At 36.9% G+C, this 25,019-nt stretch overlaps 1 protein-coding gene across 1 annotated transcript; it reads right to left on the reverse strand.

Moving 5' to 3' along the window:
* Positions 1–239: 239 nt before the first annotated feature.
* LOC132301740 (uncharacterized) lies at positions 240–18,215 on the reverse strand. Its single transcript, XM_059798970.1, has 6 exons — positions 18,035–18,215; positions 6,880–7,337; positions 6,684–6,792; positions 5,675–6,191; positions 3,048–3,231; positions 240–311 (listed from the first exon to the last, which is right to left on the reverse strand). The coding sequence occupies exons 1-6, from the start codon at positions 18,213–18,215 to the stop codon at positions 240–242; spliced, it is 1,521 nt and encodes a 506-aa protein (XP_059654953.1).
* Positions 18,216–25,019: the final 6,804 nt, after the last annotated feature.

Genomic DNA, 25,019 nt, shown 5'->3' on the forward strand with positions numbered 1-25,019 from the left:
GGGAAAAGGGCGAAAAGTGCAGAGTGTCGAAAAACGAAAAATGTGGAAATGACTCGATCCTCAAAGGTAGTTGTCAATCCACAGAAAAGAGTCTCGGATGTCATACCAGAGCACTTGAGATAACACTAAACAACGAGGAACTGAACTCAGAAAGGAAAAGACAACGAAAAAAATTTATTCGAAAAAATCCGGGTCATTACATGATATACAGTACCAGCCGGCTGAAATGCCATTTTTTACTAAAAGGCTACTGAAATTGGTCTCGAATAGTCATCATTCAGCTGATGACTACTATCAGCCGATTGATGGACCTGGTAATAGCAGAAAAAGCTGTTGTAATCCATGGGGAAGGTGCTTGTCTCAATCCTAGAGCTATGCATGCTTCCCATTTGATCCGGACAAGTTTCAAAACATTTCCTAGCCTCATGCAAGCATCTAAAACATGCTAAATCGAAATGAAGCTTTAAATGATACCCCAATGCATGAATTTTGCTTAAATTTTCATAAATCATCCAAAAATAGTTCAAAAGTTTGAACTTAAGAGTTTTGTGAAATATAAACATGCACGCATACGTAAAATGAATAAATAGACACGCTATAATGACCCACTGCCTCATAACATGTCATATAAAAAATATGACCCTTCAACCTTTCAAATCCCATATATTTCATAAACAAACTATGGAGTTAAACAAGCATACATGTCATATAAGTGTCTTTGGCCATTAGCCTCATTACATATACATCCAAAGAGTGTCAAAAGGTGCATTTAAGTGCATATTACATAGTTTGAACATTAAATACATGTTTTGTCAAAATAAACCAAAATGGAGCATGATATGCTAACAAGTGCATATTCTAACATAACAAAAATAGTCCAAGTAGTCAAGCAATCCTAAGAGTGTTGTGCATCCCACAATAATGCTTCTTTACCTAAAAAACACCGAGTAACTTTGGGGTGAGTAAACAAGTTTACTCGTAGGGAATGAGCATGCATGAACCTACTTTATACAACTTTGTAATTTGATATAAATCAATTCATAATGTTCAACCAACATTGGAACTTCTAACATAATGCAATAAGATATAAACTCATAAAGTTATCAACTTGGAATTTAAATGCGAAATCAAACCAAAGTGGATACTTGGACATCACAACGGATCAGACCGACACCATAGTTACTTTAGGGTTACTAGCCCATGGGTAACCACCCTATGTGAGCACTAGACTTGTAGTGGAATAATCAACCGTACAAGAACCATGCCCTAGCCTTAGTCATAACAACGACATCCCAAGTTTCCAAAATCAACAATTTGTGCAACAAAATATATGTATTAACATAACATATATATACAATGTAAAGCCATCTACTATACACAAACCAATTTTTGGAAACACAATACATGCTCTAGTTCACAACCACAATGGCATGCAAATTGTTGAATAATTATTATGCAACTTGTCACAACTTATAAGAATTTTATTTAATGATAGGAATATACTCTCACAAGTATTATACAAGTTTAAAATCAAGACTTAACCATATAATCAACATGAAATTCATACTTAATTCATCAGTACAACAAAGATAGAAATTATTTTAATAAAACAACTAATTTCTCTAAATTTCATTTCTCATCCAAACATGCTTAATTTAATATATGTTAGGGAACCTATTAGGATCATTACATATATCTCTTCAAAACTTAACTTAAATCATGGGAACTTATAAATGAAAATTAATTAAATTAATTTCTCTAGATTTCAAAATCCTAAATGACTTCAAGTTAACATAAGTTATAAATTAAGTCCTGGCGTTCCCAAAAATCATGTCTTAGCTTAATTTCATGCAAGGTACCGTTAACTATTAACTTAAAAATTTGGATCAAAGACATGTATTCCATATGAACAAAGTTATAAAACAAATATAACAATAATATCATGAGTATAAATCACCCCCCTACCTCAATAGAGAATTGAATCTTTATAAACCAAGAAGCCAAGCTTAAAATGGTAAACCAAACTACGAGAGGAGAGTGAGAGGAATCAAAAGTATTCGAAGCTTATGGGTCTAAGGTGAGTCAAAGGAGGCCAAAATGAAGCTTAAAGCTCTAAACTAAGCTTTGCTTCAATGGTAGCTAGGTTAGGGTTTGAGAGGAAAGAGATAAAGTGAAATAAAAACACAAACCCTAAACTAAATGTGGTGAGATTCTCCACTCACTATGTGCTCTTGCACTACCATTCACACACACACACAATGTAAGACTAAATTAGGTGCCTACGCTTGTCACTAATCTAAGGCTCCTTCTTACGCTTAATCCTAAGCCTACACTTGTCAACTATCCAAGCCAACAAGTGCTCCAATACTAGGCCAACAAATGGGTGAATCTCCACCCTCCATGTGTTACAAGATTATGCTTCCAAGTCTTTCCACCCCAATGCCAACAAGTGGCACCATAGGAGTGTGACACTTGTCACACTTTCTGAAAATTACAAAAAGGTCCTTTTCCAAAATATCTTCCAAATTAAATTACAAAATGGTCCCTAAGATGAAAAATAATTACTTTACATAATTTTACTAAAACCCCAAAAGTCAAGAATATTTCCAAGAAGTTATGCATCCATGCCCTTACAAGAAAAGTAAACATCTAGCATGCTTTTTTTAAAAAAGTAAAATGTAGACATCATAAAAATTAAATATCATGGACGTATGCAAAGCCCAAATCAAATCCGAGCACAAAAAGTGAGGTTATGCTATGAAAACGATAAACGGGAAAAGACGAAATTGGGGAAAAGACAAAACAGGAAAAATACGAAAATGGAAAGAAAATAAAAATGCCGAAAAAAGGGAAGGAGGGAAAAGACCATGTCATTACAACCTCCCCACCTTAAAGGGATTTCGTCCCCAAAATCAAGACGTACTTGAAAGGAAGAACAAATAGGGATACCGGGAGTGAACCTCCTGCTCGAGCTCCCAGGTAGCCTCCTCAATGCCGTGGTGTCTCCACAAAACCTTGACCAATGGAATGGACTTAGTCTATAAAACCTGCTCCCGTAAATTAAGAATTTGGACCGGACCTTCCTCGTAGGTCACGTCCTCATTAACAACCACATTAGTCGAACGCAGAACATACAATGGGTTCAGCTCGTACTTCCTCAGCTTGGAGACATGAAAGACTTCGTGAACCTTATCGAAGTCTGGCGACAACGCCAAACGATAAGCAACCTCACTGACGAGCTCCAAAACTCAAATGGTCAAATGAACCTAAGAGACAACTTGCCAGCTTGTTGAAATCTCAGCCCCTTGCGCGGAGAAATCTTAAGAAAGATATAGTCCCCAACCTCAAAAGACAAGGATCGCCTCCTCCTATCAGCGTAACTCTTCTGTCTACTCTATATGGTAGCCAATCGCTGCCAAATCAACTTGATTTTCTCTATAGTCTCAATGACAATGTCAAGACCCAAGGCAACGATATCACCAACATCGGTCTAACAAACTGGAGATCTACAAGGTCTGCCATACAACGCCTCAAAAGGTTCCATGCCAATACTGGTCTAGTAACTGTTGTTGTATGCAAACTCAACCAAAGGCAAGTAGTCCTCCTAACTACCCCCAAAATCTAAGATGTAAGCCCGTAACATATCCTCCAATATTTGGATGGTGCGCTCCGACTAACCATTAGTCTGAGGATGGAATGTCGTGCTGAAATGAGGTCCTGTATCAAGAGCCTCTTGAAAGCCCTGCTAAAAGTGAGATGTGAACCGCGGATCCCTATCCGAAACAATCGATACAACAACTCCATGAAGCCTGACAATCTTCCTCACATACAGTTCACTCAGTCTCTCTGCACTATCTGTCACTGCCATGGGCAAGAAGTGTGTCGTCTTAGTCAACCTATCAACTATGACCCAATCGGCATCCCTGCTTGAGACCTCAGAAGTCCTGTTACGAAATCCATAGTGATATGCTCCCATTTCCACTTAGCTACTGGTAATGGTTGCAATAATTCTGCGTGTCGCTGATGCTCTGCCTTCACTTGTTGACAAGTAAGGTATCGAGCCATAAACTGTGAAACATCCCGTTTCATGCCCTGCCACTAAAACTGTCGCCGTAGATTGTGATACATCTTTGTACCACTAGGATGAACTGCTAGCCGAGAGCAGCGAAAATCCCAAAGAACATCTTCATGACAAGACAAAGGAATAAACATCATCCCCTTGTACCTGAGACCACCGTCTGAATGTAAGGTCCAACCCTCTACATTCTCGCAGCCTGAAATTCGATCATAGATGGTCTTCATCTCCCCATCCTCTAACTGTGCCTCAATAACTCTGCTAACAAGTACCGGTTGAGCCACAAGGATAAACAAAATAGCCGATGAAATATCCTCAAAAGACTGTAAACCAAGATCTGCAAGCTCTTCTAGCATCTTCCATTTATGAACGGAAATGCTAGCAAGAGTTCCCCGTGACTTCCTACTCAATACATGGGCCACTACGTTGGCCTTACCTAGATGGTATTATAACTCAAAGTCATAGTCTTCCATGAACTCGACCCATCTGCACTGTCTCAAGTTCAAATCCTTCTAACAGAAGAGATACTTGAGACTTTTGTGATCGGAGAAAACCTTAAACTTTTCCCCATACAAATAGTGTCTCCACCCCTTCAAGGCAAAGATAACTGTTGCTAACTCTAAATCATCTGTCAGATAGTTTAACTCGTGAGTCTTCAACTGTCGAGACCCATAAGCAACCACTCGCTCCGTCTACATCAAGACACAACCCAAACCTTCCCGCGAAACATCACAAAAGATCACATAACCCAAACCACGTTTAGGAATGATCAAAACTAGGGCTAAAGTTAACCTGACCTTTAACTCCTAAAAAGCAAACTCACATGCCTCGTTCCATACGAACTTGACCCCCTTGCAGGTAAGTTAAGTCATAGGTGCCGCTAAACAAGAGAAATCCCAAACAAATCTCTGGTAGTAGCCAGCTAGGCCAAGGAAACTCTGAATCTCAAACACTGTCTTCTGACGCTCCTTGTCCATCACTAACTCAATCTTTGACGGATCCACTGGAACACTGCCCCTTGACACAACTTATCTAAGTAACTTCACTTCTGGTAGCCAAAATTCTCATTTCTCGAACTTGGCGTACAACCAATTATCCCTAAGGATCAGCAACATTGTCCTCAAATAATACTCATGCTCCTCCACTGAAGCTAAGTATAGGAGAATGTCATAAATAAAAAAAACCACAATGAACTAATCAAAATGGTCACTGAATACACGGTTCATCAAGTCTATAAAAGCTGCTGGAGCATTGGTCAAACCAAATGGCATCACCAGAAACTCATAATGGCCATACCGTGTGCGGAAAACGGTCTTGGATATATCCTTATCCTTAACCTTCAACTGATAGTATCCCAATCTCAGATCAATCTTCGAAAAATAAGTGGCTCCCTTTAACTGATCAAAATAGTCATCAATCCTAGGCAAAGGATACCTGTTCTTAATCGCAACGTGGTTCAGCTTGCAATAATCGATGTAAAGTCTTAAAGACCCATCCTTTTTCTTCACAAAAAAAACCGGTGCTCCCCAGGGTGAAGCACTAGGATGAATAAAGCCCTTAGCTTTCAAATCATCCAATTGAGCTTTCAGCTTATCCAACTCTGCCGGTGCCATGCGGTACAATGCCATAGAGATCGGCGCAGTACCAAGAATGACGTCGATGGCAAAGACAACTTCCCAAAGAGGAGGAAGCTCCGCTAACTCCTTCGGAAAGACATCCAAAAACTCGTTTGCAACTGCCAAAAAAGCACGGCCCAAACTGCTACCCTCGTCAGCTAACAGGCTAGCTAAGAAGGACCTGTGGCGACTCCAGTCACTGATGCTGAAAGTCATCTTCGAGTGGGAATCGCTCCGATCTCTCATGAAGTGAAAACAATCTCTAGTAGGAGTGCAAATAGATACTCGCCCGTGGAAGCAATCAATCGAGGCATGAAAGAAAGACAACCAGTCCATCCCGAGGATGACGTCAAAGCCCGTCATGTCAAAAATGACGAAATCGAACTCTAAAGTCTGCCCAGCTATCTCGATAGCACAACCCCGATAAACATTCAAAGACACTAGACCACTAACTGGTGTGTTAACATAAAGGAAACCATCCCGTTGCATGACCTCCAGACCTAAAGAATGTGCAAATGATGTAGATATGAATGAATATGATGCACCCGTGTCAACAAGAACTCTAGCCCAAGAATTAAAAACTGGAAAGATACCTCAAACCATAGAAGTCCCTACAGAGGTATCGACCTGTGGCAATGCGTAAGCTCAACCTTAACCCCCTGACTGCTAAGAACTGCCCTGGTGGCCTGACTGATGTCCAAAAGTAGTAGGCATAGAACCTCTACCCGAATAAGAACCAACTGACGGTGCCACTGGCTGTGGTGCCTGAGGTACCCTGAAACCCGACTTTGCCAGTGTAGCCTGTGAACCAGTGCCACTCTGTGCTCTGTTCTATCGGCGTGGACACTCCCTCGTAAAATGTCCGCGCTGCTTACAATAATGACAACCCCCTTGAAGTCCCTGTATCAAAGCTGAAGACTTGCTCGTCTGAGAACGACTGCCCTGAGGCTGCAACTGTGGACAATGAGGCTTGATGTGCCCTGGCTACTAACAGTGGTGATAAATCACCTTCCCTGAGGAAACAGGAATTGTGGGTGCAGATCGAGCCTGCTGTGACTGTCCCTGAACACGAGAACTGTCCCTGGCCTTAGCCTTCTTCCACTGACGACCCCCAACAGATACTGCTAAAGCCTCTCCATGAGACTACTTATATGAACCCTTGATCCTATGCTGATCTCGGTCCTCTACCTCAACCATCATAGCCCTCTGGACCACTTCTCCGTAGGTCCTCAAATTTAGTACTAAAATCTGTGGCCTAATATCAAGATGCAACCCATCCTGAAACTTTCTTGCCCTGAGTTCGTCGGTAGCTACCATCTCTAGTGCATAGCGGGAAAGAGAAGTGAAGCATGTCTTATACTCAATAACACTCATCATGCCCTGATAAAGACCTGTGAACTGCACTCTCATATCCTGCCTCATAACCCTCAGAAAGAAGGGGTCAAAGAACAACGTCTTGAACTCTTCCCAAGTCATCACCTCCACATCCTGAATGTTGGTCATAAACCTACACCAGATATCGACATCTCCCATGAACATAGAGGCTGTCAAGGAGATCCTCCATTGGTCAATAGGTACTGCCATGCTATTAAGCTTGCGTACCATGAGATCAAACCATGCCTCTGAAGCAAGCGGTTCCATACTCCCTACAAATTGGTCAGTTTTAACCCGTTATAACTTCATGAAGTAGTCCAATGCCTCATTAGCAACTGGTGCCGGTGCTGGTGTCGGTACCGAAATTTGTATCCCTGCAATATACTGATGAAACATCTGCTAAATGGACTCTGACATCCCCAGAGCCACTCCCTGTACGATCTACTCCTCATAAGTCGACGCTCGTGGTGGATTAGGACCCATGCCACAAATTAGAATTTTGGGCCTCCTCGGACCCCTCGTAAACTTGGTGTCGTCCACCTGCTCCTCAATGCCCTGACGTAAGACTTCCCACGTGTGGCAACCATGATGCTAAATGTACGAAAGGAAAGAGGTCAACAATAACATAAGTTATTATGACTGAATGCAACTCACACTATAAAAGCATGAAACACGAAGCAAGACAAGGTAAGCAACATATTGTCATGCTAAAGCAATCAAAGAAGGCTCTTTAAACAACTAAGCACTTAAGCAAATAAGCATACATGTCAAACAAGGATGCTTTTTAAACACAAAAGCATATAAGCATAAAGATATGTTATAATACCAAACGTGTTGCCAAGAAACACGTAAACATGTTACCACGCTAAAACATGTCATTAAAGGCATGCGAATATATCAATGTACATCAACAAAAGCATGATATGTACTCAAAACCCATCGTCCTAAGGTATTCAAACCTGGGAAGCTCTAATACCACTTGTGACGGCCTTGGGTTTTCAAGCCCAGTGCGTCTTGTGATGACCCGAAAGTTGACTCGGGAATGGATCCAAAAATGAGGAAGTGAAAGATAGAACCAAGGTATTTAGAGATGTATATCATCCCTAAGACACAAAGGTGGCTTCTTGAGGAGTCCCGAGACTCAACGGAAACAAGTAGAAAACAATGATTTTGAAACCTTATAAGAAATGAACCAAGGGTAAAATGGTTATTTCATAGAGGAATGGATATTACCAAGTATACCATTGGAAGGACAACAAAAAATTAATGAAGTTAGACTCAAGAATCACCTGATTCCGAGTTCGGACGAAAAAGATATGAAAATAAGAACAAAACCGTATTCTTCGATTTAGAGATATCGCAACCCTATCTCACTAAAACTAGTATAACTTTTACTACAATCAGAGTTTTTGAGTGTGGTTGGTATCATTGGAAAGCTAGCTTCAAGCTCTTAAATTTAGACTTAAGAATGACCTGATTTGGATTACAAATGAAAGAGTTATAGCTCTCTGAAGTTAATGTAACAAAGCTATCTAAGAAAACTCAAAAGGGGAAGGTTCCAGGGAGGATTAGCTAGCTGATGTAGTACCAACCGGCCAAAACTCACTCATCAGCCGGCTGATGAACAGTACCAGCCGGATAAAATGCCATTTTTCACTAAAAGGCTACTGGAATTGGTCTCGAACAATCATCAGTCGGCTGATAACTACTATCAGCCGACCGATGGACCTGGTAGCAGCAGAAAATGTCATGAGCCGTGTCTTTCAACCCGGTGCGTTAGTGATAACCCGAAGGTTAACCAGAAAATGGATTCGAAATGCGGAAGCAAAAGATAAAACCATAGTCCTTTGAGATATAAATCATCTCTAAGGCACCAATGTGACATTCTATGATGTCACAGAACTTAAGGAGAGCGAAAGAGGAAACTAGAGTTAAAACGGGCAAAATCTGTTAATGGAGGGCAAAATGGTCAATTCATAATTGAGAAGAGAAAATGGACTCTAAACAATTCAAACAAGGTGAATACAACCTAATCTAATCATTTCATAACATTCCAAGAGGTTCTAAGAACTTTGGATAAGAATCCCACAAAATGCCCTTTCCCAGTTTAAGCGAAAACTGACACTACCTCACTAAAACATGAATAACTCTCACTATGATTGGAATCTGTGAGTGGAATAGGTACCATTGGTACCATTGGAAAGCTAACTCAAAATCCTTGAGTTTAGGCTCAAGAATCACCCCATTTGGATTAGAAATGAAGGAGTTATGCTCTTTTGAAGTTGGAACTTCAATGCAGAAACCCAATAGAGAAGCTGTGCATGTTCAAGCTATTTCAGTTGATCGAAATAGAGTTTCGATCGACCAAAACTCACAAAGACTTACTAGAATCTTGATTTTTAAAGTAAGTTTGGTTCGGTAGACCGAATTGAACCATCGGTCGACCGAAATAGGCTATCGGTCGACCGAAAGGGCCCTGAAAGCTGAAAATGACTACTGGAATGTGCACTTTACTGTGCAATGATGTTACTAAAGGCCATTGGTCAATCTAAATATAGTTTCGGTCGATCGAAACACCTCGAAATGCTGCTATATGACCTGCTATATGACCTGCTATATACCAAAGGTGTTAAGGTTCGACCCATGCTTTGAATCCCATGATGATTTGGTTTAAAAATGAAAGTTTAAAAGTTATTTTCATAGAGAAGTGAGTGTGTGGACATGTCAACAAGTGTAATATGAATATGTGAATGTAAAACAATGGCTCATGGCCTTTTTCATGTCAATTACAAGGATTTCATATGCTAAATCCCCCAAAGTTGGTTAAAAATACATTTTTACGTGAAAGTTTGATACCAAATGAATACAAGTACAAAAGCAAACATGCTTGGCCCTTGGTCTCATTACATACATGCCTATAATATCAAAAGTAAGTACTTAGGTATTATTACACATCAAAGTAGCCACATTAGCTTCTAAAATACCATACATCCATGGTATGCAAAAATCTAACATCAAAAGTAAAGCATGCTAAACACTTGCATGTCAATATACAAAAATGTTCCAAATTGCTCATTAGCTTCTAAAGATGATGAGCATCCAAGAACATAGTCTCCTTACCTGAAAAACAACCCAAACCACTAGGGTGAGTAATCAAGTTACTCGTAAGAAGAAGCATATGCGTATACCCTAAAGTTTCAATATCATTGTAAGATCAATATAGATGAATACAAGGGAACATTCCACTTAACGTCCATGTTCAAGGTGTTCTAAGGGATCATCTTAAGCTAACCTAAATATCTCTTAGCAACATATATCAATATCAATGTACTTAACAACATCAATTCGCCAATAACAAAAATCATAAGTTACAATTAAGCATTGGTTGTCAACTTAGAATTTAATGCGAAATCAATTAGTGGAATACTTGGACATCACGTCTCGAACTAAACCAAGATCAAAATGGTTATTTCGAGCATTAACCCACTGGGAAGACCAACCTAGTGCGCACTATCTCAATTAGAGAGAACTCATACCTCCTGCACTAGAGCCAAACTCTAGCCATATCACTTGTAACAATGTCCCAAGATAATCCAAAATCACAATCAAGTTCAAAACTCAAACACTATAATTAAGGCATATAAACCACCTTCCAAGCACAAGTATTTTGAAACCACACAAACCATGTCTTAGTGTTCCAAGTCTAAATTGGCATACCAAATGACAAGTCCTCATCATGATATTTTGTACAATACAATACCACTAACTTATCAATTTAAAGCATGCCTCAACAATAAGCTATATATACTAGATTACAACATTATAGTATTAAGCTTCTAAAATAATTTCAATTGTCATTAACAAGATCATAGAATTATCACCACCATAAATATAGCAATTCAAGTCAATAGGTATTGTATATAACATTAATAATTCTATAAGAGTTCTATATCACTGCACATATGAAAATACTAGAATTTAGCTTACTACTAAATTATATAATCCTTTTACACATGGTTTATACATAGAATAATTACGAGAAAGTATGCATTCATGCCCTTTATGAAAAAGTAAGCAACTAGAATGTATTTTCTACAAAAGTAAAAATACAAATGTCATGGAAATCAAATATCATGAATGCATGCAAAACAGGAATCAAATCCGAGCCCAAAAAGTGAGGTTATGCAAGGAAAAATAATAAACGGAAAAAAGACGAAAAAAGAAAATCGCCGAAAAAGGAAAAGGAGGAAAAAGACCGGGTCATTACAGAAAAGCTGCTGTAATCCATGGGGAAGGTGCTTGGCTCAATCCTAAAGCTATGCATGCTTCCCATTTGATCCGGACAAGTTTCAAAACATTCCCTAGCCTCATGCAAGCATCTAAAACATGCTAAATCGAAATGAACCTTTAAATGATACCCCAATGCTTGAATTTTGCTTAAATTTTCATAAATCATCCAAATATAGTTCAAAAGTTCGAACTTAAGAGTTTTATGAAATGTAAACATCCACGCATACGTAAAATGAATAAGTAGACACACTACAATGGTCTACGGCCTCATGTCATGTCATATACAAAATATGACCCTTCAACCCTTGAAATCCCATATATTCCATAAATAAACTATGAAGTTAAACTAGCATACATGTCAACTAAGTGTCTTTGGCCCTTGGCCTCATTACATATACATCCAAAGAGTGTCAAAGGGTGCATTTAAGTGCACATTACATAGTTTGAACATTAAATACATGTTTTGTCAAAATAAACCAAAATGGAGCATGATATGCTAACTAGTGCATATTCTAACATAAAAAAAAATACTCCAAATAGTTAAGCAATCCTAAGAGTGTTATGCATCCCACAATAATGCTTCTTTACCTAAAAAACACATGATAACTTTGGGGTGAGTAAACAAGTTTACTCGTAGTGAATGAGCATGCATTAACTTACTTTATACAACTTTGCAATTTGATATAAATCAATTCATAATGTTCAACCGACATTGGAACTTTCAACACATTGCAATAAGATATAAACTCATAAAGTTATCAACTTGGAATTTAAATGCGAAATCAAACCAAAGTGGATGCTTGGACATCATGCCGGATTAGACTGACACTATAGTTACTTTAGGGTTACTAGCCCATAGGTAACCTCCCTATGTGCGCACTAGACTTGCAGAGGGACAATCCCCCGTACTAGAACCATGCCCTAGCCTTAGTCATAACAACGACATCCCAAGTTTCCAAAATCAATAATTTGTGCAACAACATATATGTATTAACATAACATATATATACAATGTAAAGCCATCTACCATGCACAAACCAATTCTTGGAAACACAATACATGCTCTAGTTCACAACTATAATGGCATGCAACTTGTTGAATAATTATTATGTAACTTGTCACAACTTATAAGAATTTTATTTAATGATAGGAACATACTCTCACAAGTATTATACAAGTTTAAAATCAAAACTTAATCATGTAATCAACATGAAATTCATACTCAATTCAACAATACAATAGGGATATAAATTAATTTAATAAAACAACTAATTTCTCTAAATTTCATTTCTCATCCAAACATGCTCAATTTAATATATGTTAGGGAACCTATCATGATCATTACATATATCTCTTCAAAACTTAATTTAAATCATGGGAACATTTAAATGAAAATTAATTAAATTAATTGATTAATTTCTCTAGATTTCAAAGCAACCCTAAATGACTTCAAGTTAATATAAGTTATAAATCAAGTCATGGCCTTCCCAAAAATCATGTCTTAGCTTAATTTCATGCAAGGTGCCCTTAATTATTAACTTAAAATTTTGGATCAAAGACATGTATTCCATATGAGCCAAGTTATAAAACAAATATAACAACAATATCATAAGTATAAATCAACCCCTACATCAATAGAGAATTGAATCTCTATAAACCAAGAAGCCAAGCTTAAAATGGCAAACTAAACTAGGGTTTTATAGAGGAGAGTGAGAGTAAGCAAAAGTATTCCAAAATTATGGGTCTAAGGTGAGTGGAAGGAGGCCAAAATGAAGGTTAAAGCTCTAAACTAAGCTTTGCTTCAATGGTGGCTAGGTTAGGGTCTGAGAGGAAAGAGATAAAATGAAATAAAAACACAAACCCTAAACTAAATGTGGTGGGATTCTCCACTCACTATGTGCTCTTGCACTACCTCTCACACACACGCAATGTAAGACTAAATTAGGTGCCTACACTTATCAACCATTCAAGCCAACAAGTACTCCAATCCTAGGCTAACAAGTGGGTGAATCTCCACCCTCCATGCATTACAAGATTATGCTTCCAAGTCTTTCCACCCCAATGCCAACAAGTGGCACCATAGGAGTGTGACACTTGTCACACTTTCCAAAAATTTTGAAAATGTCTTTTTCCAAAATATCTTTCAAATTAAATTACAAAATGGTCCCTAAGACGAAAAATAATTACTTTTTATAATTACACTAAAACCCCAAAAGTCAAGAATATTTTCAAGAAGTTATGCATCTATACCCTTTACAAGAAAAATAAACATCTAGCATGCTTTTCTACAAAAGTAAAAATTTAGATATCATGGAAATTAAATATCATGGATGTATGCGAAGCTCGAATCAAATCCGAGCACAAAAAGTGAGGTTATGCAACGAAAACGATAAACGGGAAAAGGCGAAATAGGGGAAAAGACGAAACAAGAAAAAGACGAAAATAGAAAGGAAATAAAAATGCCGAAAAAAGGGAAGGAGGGAAAAGACCGGGTCATTACAAGTTACTTATCTCTCTCCTCCTCACTTGAATACACGAGTTTAATGGCTTTTTGAACTGATTCTGCCAAAAGAGGTTATATACACTTGTATATGGATCTCTCATATATACAATATCATATATCATTTTTGGAGAGAGAATGTGAGGGTTCTAGAGTGAGAAAGTGAGAAATAGATAGGATTTTTGAGTGTTCTTGGTTTGTGGCTGCCATAGAGTCGAAGATAGAGTTTCCTCTTTAACCATCGGAGTTCCTACCACCACCAGGATGAGCTAAATCCTCTTCTAGGGGATTGAGCTAGCCTCGATGTATAAGTCAATATTTGTTTTGTTTACATTTAAATTAATATACAATCTAGGTAGAATATATATAAATATATATATAGGTATATACACCATGTAATTATTGTCATAGAAAGCATGATTATATATTTATACACTTAATATATTCATATGTGACAATGAGAATTTATATTCATGAAATGGGATTATTGGCATGTTATAGATGAATTTAGATGGATTATGCTAAGGGAATATAAATCATGCTACACCCTTAGATTAATGTAGTTAGGTAGATGGTCAATGCCAATCAAAGATAGTCTATACCAGAGGATTGATTTCATGTGCTAAACTTGTAATGTTATGATTTTGATAAGCCCTAGGGAAAATGGCTCATACCACACCCTAGTTTAGGTGAATGAGCCATGCAAACCGCAGATGGGTTATGCTTAGTCTTAAATTACATGATCTTCTTGAAAATTATTGTAGTTATTTTATATTTCTACATTTTATACATCGCACGTAGTTGTATCCCTAAGTTATTTACTAGTATGTATGATTACGACGTCGTGATGAACTTAATTCCCTAGCGTGCCTTTAATTGTTCTTTAAATTCAATTTAGTTTATTTAAATCTTTATGCAAATGACAAACAAAAAAATCAACCATCTTTTGAGACATTAACAAGCGAAATTAATCTTTGAAACTTGATTGCCATAAGTTTCATAATCTTCATGGATCGATACCCTTACTTAACCACTTTCTTATTAATCTAAGTTATAGCTAGTGTGGTTTTATTATTGAGCACGCTTGAGCACGCTTTAGCACGCATCAATTTTTGGCGCCGTTGCCGGGGATTGCAATTGGCTTTGTAATAAAAAATTTCAAAGATTAAATTCTGTTTGTTTGTAAAATTTTGTATATATATTTTTCTGTTTTAATTTGTTTGCCAAGTGTTTTGAGTGCAGATTGACGCAAAGGGGCTGCTTTGGAGTCGCTTTTAAGTGTTGAAAAATTCTGAAAAAATTCTAAAATATTGGAGAATTGCACCCCTTTGTAAGTGTTTCAAAGTTGATATTTGCTGCACTTTATTCTTTGGTGATTTTGCTTTACATGGATGCATGCTAGTTGATGTTGGGACGTAAAATTTTTTATTTTTTTTATGTATCTAAACAAGTGGATGAATTACTCCTAAATAGAGGGTACTTATACTCTAAATCATTTTTACATACCACATGAGTTATGTGCATTTTGCTCTAGTCATACACATGATACAAGAGATTGTCCTATAACGGGACAATTTCCTTATTTTTATCAAGAACAAGCAAATGCAGATTTCTTTGAACCGGGAAATGATCTATATTTCAATCACTATAACCCGGGTTGGGGAGATCATCAAAAATTTATGTGGCATGATATGGGAAATTCAGCCCTACAATCTCATGGCCAACATTTTGAATCAAATTTTCAGCCCAATAATCATGATTTCCAGCCTTCTTCTCCTTTTTCACTGTCTCAATTTGATGAGCTAATGGCTAATAACAAGCAAATGTTGGCTGCTTTTTCTAGCTTGCAATCCATAATAGAGTCCATCAATCAAGTGGTACCATATCACAAGTCCCAAGTTTGTGCTAAGATAAAAGATCAAATAGCCCAAATTCAACAAATGGTTAATACTCGAAATCATGCAGAGGAAGAAGAATTTTTAATTGAACTTATGGCCAATCCAAAAGAGAATTATGTGAATGATGAGATTACTCCTAGTAACTTTCATCATGAGAACGATCAAGTGGTTACCACATACAAGAATGAAGAAATGGTGGTTCAAAATGATCAATTTGTTGCCACGTATAAAATTGAAGAATTTGTGGGTTAAAATGAGGAAAACAATGATGAAGAGATTGTCTCTCTTAAAAATCCAAATTAAACACCCAAAATCCAATGGAGAATCCTCTAAAAGCATGCTTGGCTCAATTTAATTGTGATAATTTTTATGTTGAAAAATCTATTTAGGAGGAAAATTCTTTGCTTGACATTCCTCCGCACTTTCACTCTCCTCTTTGGGCAGCACCAAATGAATCTCTCTCTTGGGAGCTTACATCTCCTTCCATTCCCTTACTTGAGTTGTCTCAAAATTTTGAAGTTGACCTACCGGATAAGTGTGAGGAGGATGTTGAAAGTTTGAAGGAAAATTTTTCGGGCATTCCCGCAATAACTATGATCCTTCACAAGTCTTTGCTTGATATTCCATCACTTGATCAACCATCCCAAAATCCAAATCAATCTTCCCATAATCCAAAGTTCTCAAATGAGGAAGAAGAGTGGGTTGAGGTCATTCCTTTACCTACTCCCACTTTTTATCTTCAGGCTCTATTTCCTCTATTCCTAAAGGAATTTTCTTATTTGGGGACACAAGACTCTCTAGAGAGACATGGTATAAGTTGGCCCTTACCTTGAGAATCTGTAGTTGTTAGATATTTTTCAATTTTTTTATTTTTTTTATTTTTCTCTTTTTGTCATTTTGGACATTTTTATCTTTCAGATGTTGTTTACATAAATATAAAAAATAAAAAAGTATGAACCTCAAATTAAGCGCTTTTGCAAAAGTGCTCTGATTTCAATTCTTTTGGTCATACTAGGTGTCTAGGACATTAAATAGGCTCTGTTGAAAAAATTAAAATTTTTCGAGTTTGTCTCGGGTTCTAAAATAAAAATAAATAAAAAAATAGTTTGTTGGCATATTTGCATCTGGACACCCCTTCTTGTGTCCGGACGCATAGCTACCTGGGAGCAAAACAGTTTTAAAAATCTAAAAAGTTCAGATTTTTCAAAACATGTCCAATTTCCATTCTGATCGATCCGAGGATTGTCTCAGGGTATGTATATGATGTCCAAAAAGTTTTGCGAATTACGGACTTCGTTCCGGCCTCCAAAAGGCCAAAATGAAAAAACAGTCTGCTGCTAAAAATGCTTCCGAACGCACTTCCTTGAGTCCGGATGCCAGTTGCCATCAAGGCTGTCACGCTTAGCTCAAGGTGACCTTGACATTGTACGTCTGGACCCATTTGCCCAGAATTTGGGGGCCATTCATTCGTTATATATTTTACCCCCATATCATTTTTATTCTACTTCACCCTCCATATCTCGACCCTACCTCCCTCTTAAGCAAATTTTCACTCACCTTACCCCACCATTCCATTTTCCAATCAATCCAATCTTCAATTAATCTTCTAAATCAAAGAATCAAAAGGTCTTAATCACTCAAGCTTAAGTTTCATCTACTTCACTAAGGTAAATCTCTTCTTCTCTTTTTCAACTTCTTTCAATTCTTCATTAATTCATGAGGAGGAAGGGAATTTCATGTGATGGATGATTAGATTGTGTTAGGACCGGGATTTAGTGTTGATTGTTGTTTAAAATTGTGGGTTTTCTAACTCAATTACATATTCTTGCTCTAGGTTCTTTTATGTTGCACACCACCTATTTGTGCAAATTCCCTAACCAATTTTTTCACTTCAAATGACACCTAAGGTTGGCGAAAAGCATTCCAAATCATCCAAAAGTGGAGACAAATGAGCAAGTTCATCTGAGGAGGCCTTTGTTTCCAATTGGAGCAAATGGCCTATCGGACCTGACATAAAATTTGAAGTCAATTATGATTTCAAAAGGCATATACAAACGGTGTGGGCGGTCCAAAATCTATATGATTATAATATTGGTTCTCTCTTTATTACTTGTCACCATATGTTTTACCCGCGTTTGGTTCATCAATTCTACCAAAAAATTTCTTATAATTACGAGAACCCAACCGTGTTCACTTCATCCATTGATGAAGTCTCTCTCACTTTCACATTAGAAGACATCTCTATAGCTAGTGGCTGCCTTATTGAGTCTTCAGTCAATACCAATGGGCAATCCCTCTTTGGCCCTTTTCCGAAACTTGTAGACCAAGAGGACATTGTTAGGCAAATTTTCCATACCAATTACACCAACAAAAGGAACACTTCTACAAGAAAATTTTATATGCCACCCTAGATTTGGTTCATTCAGTCCGTCCTGGCTAAAAATGTTTTCGCCATTAGCCATCATGACGAGAAAAGGGGCAAATTCTTGAAAGCTCTGTATTCAGCTCATACCGGTTCTTGGTTCAATGGTCCTGAGCTCATTTATGACCAGATGATGAAACTTTACATAGACTTAATCATCCAGCACAATACAAAATCTTTGATATGGCTATTTCCATTTCCCTACCTCATTTAAAAATGATCAAGAATAAGGGTATTCCAATCCGTCTGGTAGAGGAAAAATCCAAAAGCAATGGAAAATATACTCTTAAGGAATGGAAGAAGAGCATAGGTCAGTTGAAGAATGCAAGACAATTGAAGATTGTAGAAGAGCTTGACTTTGGAAATGTTGAGGGTTTGGAAATTAAGAAACCAATGGAAGAAGATGAGGATGAACCACTCGCGATGGGGCGGGAGGAATATGAATCCTTGAGCACTCGTTTGGACATACTCCAATTGTGAGTTGATACATACCATGAGCAAACCATGAAGGAGCAGCATATGTTCCATGCAATGCTTCAATCACTTATTGATAGTGGTAGTGCAGGTCCGGGTCCATCTTCATCCTCTATAAGGGATGATTGAGCATCATGTTGCTCATTTACTACCTTTATTCATGTTATTTATTTTTGTTTAGTGTGTTTTGAATTTTTTTTATTTATTTTGGGCCATGTTTGGCATGACACTTGTGGGTGCACTTTTTGATGTGCATAAATTTTGGTTTTCTTCCCGGTTTTATAATAAAGCATAAATGATTTTTTAGATTTCAATCTATATAAATGTATATGCTTTACACTTGGTACCCAGTTTATTTTGACAGATTATTAAGTACAAGTTTGGGGGAGGAAACTTGCATCTCCTACGGGATTGGATGTATGGATTGCATGATTTCACATTTGGTAGTGTTCTTCCTTTTAGACTTCTACGCATGTTTAGCTTCTATATTTGTCTTCATTTATTGAAAACAATGTATCGTTTAAGTTTGGGGGTGTTAGGATATAACCATTTATATGCATATTGTTGTATATTGTCATTGCCAAGTTATGGTTGTAAAAAAATTAACAAATTAGAAAATTCTGAAAAGCAAAAAAAATATATAAAATAAAATAAAATAAAATTGTATGTTTAGGCAAATGATTTGTGATTTGTTGGCACTAAGTTTCTTGGGGGGGGGGGGGGGGGGGGGGGGGAATGTGACAAATACAATTTGTATACATATATATGAAATCAAGGAATGATTGAAAGTTGCTAGCATGAATGTTTAAATGAAAAAGGTCCATTGTATGATTTAAATGTCTTATTTTGGAGTTTTTCATCTCTAAAGTGACTTCACAATACACATTGAGCACACCGAAAATTACATCTCCTTCCTTGCGGTCTTATTAAAATTGCCCCCCTGAATTAGTAAGTTGGATGAAAGAAATGGTCCTTGGCATTGAAAAAAAAAACTGCAATCTTTCAACTAGTCAACCGAATAAAAAGGAAGACAAGGAGAGAATGTAATATGTATGGTTGGTTTGAGTTCGTAACCTAGTTATCATGAGTCATTACGCCCTTACGAATGTCTTTACACTTAACACCTTAAGACCATCTGGTTTGGGAGTCGTTGGCTCAATGCTCATTACATGGGGTGATTAGAGAGCTTAAGGAAATTAGACATTGCACAAAACCATGCATATATATATATATATATATATATATATATATATAAGAGATCAAATAAATTCATGTCTTGGATTATTATTTCAAAAGACAAGGTAAGGATGTGGAAGCCATTGTATGAGTCATAATAGGGTTAAAATAAATTAGAAAAGAAAATCAATATTCCGGTTCACTTTTAAGGAACTTGAGATGAAATTCTATTATAAATGAGATGTTAAAGATAGTTTATGTAGACTATTTTATTGATGCATGAATGCTGTGAATTGAATATTATTTTTGAGATATCATTGTATGCATATTTGTTGTAGTCTTCATAATAGAGTCCTTAATTCCTAAGGTCATATGTTTCAACTTAGCAAGAAGGAGCCTCATTGCTTAATGTTTGTGGGTATCATTTCTAGTAAACCCTCACGAGACTTCACTCGTCCTCTAGGGATACCTAAGGGTTTAAAAGGCTTATTGCATATGCTAAATGCAGTTGTCACTCCCACGAAAGAGGGGATGTCTTGTAGTGTTTTTGTTAAGGGACTAGCAAATTGCAAGTTTGGGGGTTTGATAAGTGCCGAATATTTTATATTTAAGCATCCTTAATTGCATTGTTTAGTCTATTTAGCATGTTAATAAAGTATGTTTTATACAGTTTTGTGTTTAATTGTCATTTTCAAAGCTTATAGCAAAAATGGCATAAAAAGAGGATATTAATAGGTTTTTATGAACAAGGAAATTGGCGAGCTATGGAACCCGAAAAATGGACTTAAAGCCTAAAGATTGTACTCAGCCTGAGAATGAAGTCAGGCCCGGAAAGCTGAGCAAGAAAAAGAAGTCAAACATGAAGGACTCAGCCTTACGTCCGGACGCACTCTCCTAGTGCAAAATCTTGCGTTCGGACGCACCTCACAATCCGAGACCAACAATTGAAGATTTGAAGAAAAGTGAAATTCCAGTAGCCACGTAAATTTGTGTCCGGACGCTCAGCCATGCGTCTGGATGCCCTGTGATACCATTCGATTCTAGAACCACAGCTGATCAAGTCTAAGCATAGAACTGAAGGATATCAAATAATTAATATTTAAATAACCATTTGAATACAAAAAGAATAATTAATAAATAAATAATAAGCTGAAGGGAACTGTAATGACCCAGGTTTTATTCAACCCGGTGCGACAACAGTAACCCGAAAGTAAATCCAATAATGAATCGGAATGCAGATGCAAAGGGTAAAACAATGGTCTTTAGAGATCCTACATGTCTATAAGACACCAATGTGACCCTCAATGTGGTCACTGAACTCAAAGAAAACAATTGGGGAAGCGACGTTTCAAAAATGGACAAGAATAAGCCTAGGGGCAAACGGTCTTTTCCAAAATGAAAGTGGGTGCTGCCAAGCACACCATTGGAAATACAATGAAAAATTAATGAATTTAGATTCAAGAATAACCTAATTCAGAGTCCGGATGGAAAAGATATGAAAATAGAAAGAAGAGGCATCCTCCGTTTAAGAGACAACACAACCCTATCTTACTAAAACTGCAATAACTCCCATTACGGTTGGATTTTTAATGCATGGTTGGTACCATTGGAAAGCTAACTTCAAGATCTTGAGTTTAGACTTAATAAAAACCTAATTTGGATTAGGAATGAAGAAGTTATGGCTCTTTGAAGTTGCTGCAACAATGCTGTCCAAGAAAAAATCAAAAGGAAAAGGTTCCAGGGAGGATCAGCCGGCTGAACCTCCATCATCAGCCGACCGAACCCCAATGGTCAGTCGGCCGAACCCCAATGATCAGTCAGCTGAAACACCAAAAATCCCAAAAAGGCTATTGGAATGAAGACTCGATATGTGTCAGCCAGCTGATGGCTCTCATCAGTCGACCAATGCACTCTAATGCAGCCAAAATGTCTGCTGCAACTCATGGGGAAGGTTCTTGGCTTAATCCTAAGGCTATGCACGCTTCCTATTTGATCCGGACAAGTTTCAAAACATCTTTGAACCTTAAATGAACAACCATTACATGCTAAATCGAAAGAAAACTTTGAATGATGCCCAATGCATGAATTTTTTTTATAAAAATTCATAAAATCCTCCAAAAATAATTAAAAAGTTGAAATCCATTGTATTCCTTGAGATGTGATCATGCTCGCATGTGTAAAATGATGAATTAGACGCCCTAGAATGGCCTACGGCCTCATGGCATGCCTTATGCAAAATATGACCTTTCAACGCATGGATTTTTCATGAGTTCCATAAACAAACTATGAAAATAAGGTATCATACATGGCATATCAGTGTCTTTGGCCCTTGGCCTCATTACATACACATCTAAAAGTATCAAAAGGTGCACTTAAGTGCACATTACATAGCTTAGACAATAAATACAAGTCTTTATACAATACACCAAAAAGGATCATGATATGCTAACAAGTTCATATTCAATGTCACCAAAATACTCCAAGAAATCTAGCAAGTCTAAGAGTGTTGTGCATCCCACAATGATGCTTCTTTACCTGAAAAACACCCAGTAACTTCGGGGTGAGTAAATAAGTTTACTCGTAGGGAATAAGCATGCATAAGTTCAAATTATTACAAGATTTACAATTCACTAAAATTTAGTCCATGCTATTAAATAACATTGGAACTTTTAACATAGCACAATGAGATGCAATATCACAAGGTTATCAGGTTTAAAAATTAAAGCGTGAAATCAAGCTAAAGTGGATACTTAGATATCGCCCGGACTAAAACCATACTCTTAAGATCACTTTAGGGCTATTAACCTATGGGTACCTCTCCCTAGTGCGCACTATAGTTTAGGGAGCTCTCTATCTCCCGTACTAGAACCAAGTCCTAGCCATGTCAAGTTCTTGATAATATCCCAAGTTTCCAAAATCAACAAGTAAAGCAACAAGTCATGATATGTAATAAAACACAATGAGTTCTATGGATTACATGACTAAATCATTAGATTAACAGGGTGGAAATTAAGTAGACCAACTAAGTAATTTCTCTAGATTTCAAGAGTTGTCCAAATGATTCCAATTTAATATATGACAAAGAGTAATTCATGGCCATGCTTTATATCAAGTCGCAAATGAAATATAAGCATGGTACAATTAATTAGAATTTAAATCAATTAATCCTCTAGATTTAAAAGCTCATTTAAATCATGCCAAATTAATATACAACAAAGATCAAGTCATGGCCATGACATTTATCTAGTCTACAGTGAATTATATACAAGCTAAAATTAATCATTTATTTCTTATTTCAATATAAGACATGCATATAACTTGGATATCACTATAAGAACAATTAAATCACTTGAAAAATAAATTATAATACCCCCTACCTCAATAGAGAATTGTATCTCTATAAACCAAAGCAACCAAGCTCTAAATGGGAAACCAAGCTAAGGTTTTATAGAGGAGAGTGAGTGGAATATAGAGTATCCCAAGCTTATAGGTCTAAGGTGAGTGGAAGGGCACCAAAATGAAGCTTAAAACCTTGGATCAATCTTTACTCCAATGGTGGCCAAGTTAGGGTTCTTGAGAGGAAAGAGATGAAATGAGTAAAATGAGATGAAACCCTAAGTTAAAGTGGTGGGATTCTCCACTCACTAGGTGCTCTTACACTACCTCTCACACACACACACTTGCAAGACTAAAGGCGAGTCCTACACTTGTCATGAATCTAAGTAAGCTTCCTAGATTAAATATCAAGCCTACAGTTGTCAACCATCTATGCCAACAAGTGCTCCTATCCTAGGCCAACAAATGGGTGAATCTCCACCCTCCATGTGTCAATAGATTAAGCCTCCAAGTGGTTCCTCTACAATGTCAACAAGTGGCACCTTAGAAATATGACATTTGTCACATTTTTCGGAAATTGCAAAAAAGACCTTTTTGAAAATATCTTCTAAATTAAATTACAAAATGGTCCCTAAGACAAAAAATAATTACTTTGCATAATTACCCAAAAACCCCTCAAGTTATGAATAATTACCAAAAGTGATGCATTTATGCCCTTTATAAGAAAAGTAAACATTTAACACGCTTTTCTACAAAAGTAAAAATGTAGATATCATGCATGTATGCAGAGCCAGAATCAAATCCGAGCACAAAAAGTGAGGTTATGCAAGTAAAAATAAAAAACGAGAAAAGGACAAAATAGGGAAAAGACGAAAAAAGAAATTACTGAAAAAAAAGAAAAGGAAAGAAAATGACCGGGTCATTACAAGAACTAAATAATAAATCCTCAAATTTAATAACTAAATAATCCTCCAAAATAACCTATTCAATCCACTGATACCATTACAACTCGGGAATCCATCGTGTGGACCCCTACACAAATCCAAACTGAAATAACTGAAATGAAATAAATCCAATAACTAAAATATGAAGGAGAATCCTACGTATAGTTGGAAGAGTGAATGACTATCTTTACTCAACACGAACAACCTTGGTGGTCATTCCACCATAAGCTTAAGAGTGTGCATTAAGGCGAGGGCCAAGTTTTACATTTATAAAAGCCACTACTACCTTCACTAAAAATATAGTTAGGGCGAGTAGGGATCGTCCCAAGGGATTGGAGTCGAATTTGGTTATGGAATCACTATTAGGGTTAGTAGGTCGAGTGATCAAACAAATAGTTGGTTGGTTGATTAAACTAGAGAGCAAATTAAACTAAATAATTGAATGCAATAAAGAGTAAGTAAGAGAGAGAGATCTTGGGGTTTAGAGGTCACCACCAAACAATACTTTTCTACACCCTTAACAAGTGACTAATGACGGAAATGTGTGTTGCAATATTAATGTGTGTGTGTGTTTGGTTGATTTAATTAGCAAGGGTGACCAATTAAATATATATTGTCTAATCAACATGTGAAAAGCACAATATATCTAACAATTAAGTATATATTGTCTAAGTAGCATGTGAAAAGCACAATATATCTAGCAAGTCATTAATCATTTCATTAAGCTCACAAGCCAAATACACCACAAGGTTAGAGACATATGCTATTTGCATTCAAATGTACGGAACATCAAACAACAAGCATGGATTGTCCTCCCATCTAACAACTATACTACCACAACACTACAATTAAGCTAATGACATGAAATTAAACTAATTAAGCTAAGGGAGAGGCATAATCCATCAAGAAATGAG

Source organism: Cornus florida, unplaced genomic scaffold, assembly GCF_030987335.1.
Source record: "Cornus florida cultivar Cherokee Brave unplaced genomic scaffold, ASM3098733v1 CherokeeBrave_3.0.0_Hap2_Chr03, whole genome shotgun sequence".
NCBI classification, from domain to species: Eukaryota; Viridiplantae; Streptophyta; class Magnoliopsida; order Cornales; family Cornaceae; genus Cornus; species Cornus florida.

Bases quoted from the DNA above. Each gene is read 5' to 3' on its own strand.
- LOC132301740 (XM_059798970.1), bottom strand. From the start codon at position 18,215: ATGGCTAATGGCGAAAACATTTTTAGCCAGGACGGACTGAATGAACCA. The intron at 6,793-6,879 runs GTAGAGGACCGA...GGGGGTCGTCAG, and splicing joins AGAGGGCTATGATGGTTGAG to TGGAAGAAGGCTAAGGCCAG. The intron at 6,192-6,683 runs GTTAGTAGCCAG...CACATTCTTTAG, and splicing joins GAAGGTGATTTATCACCACT to GTCTGGAGGTCATGCAACGG.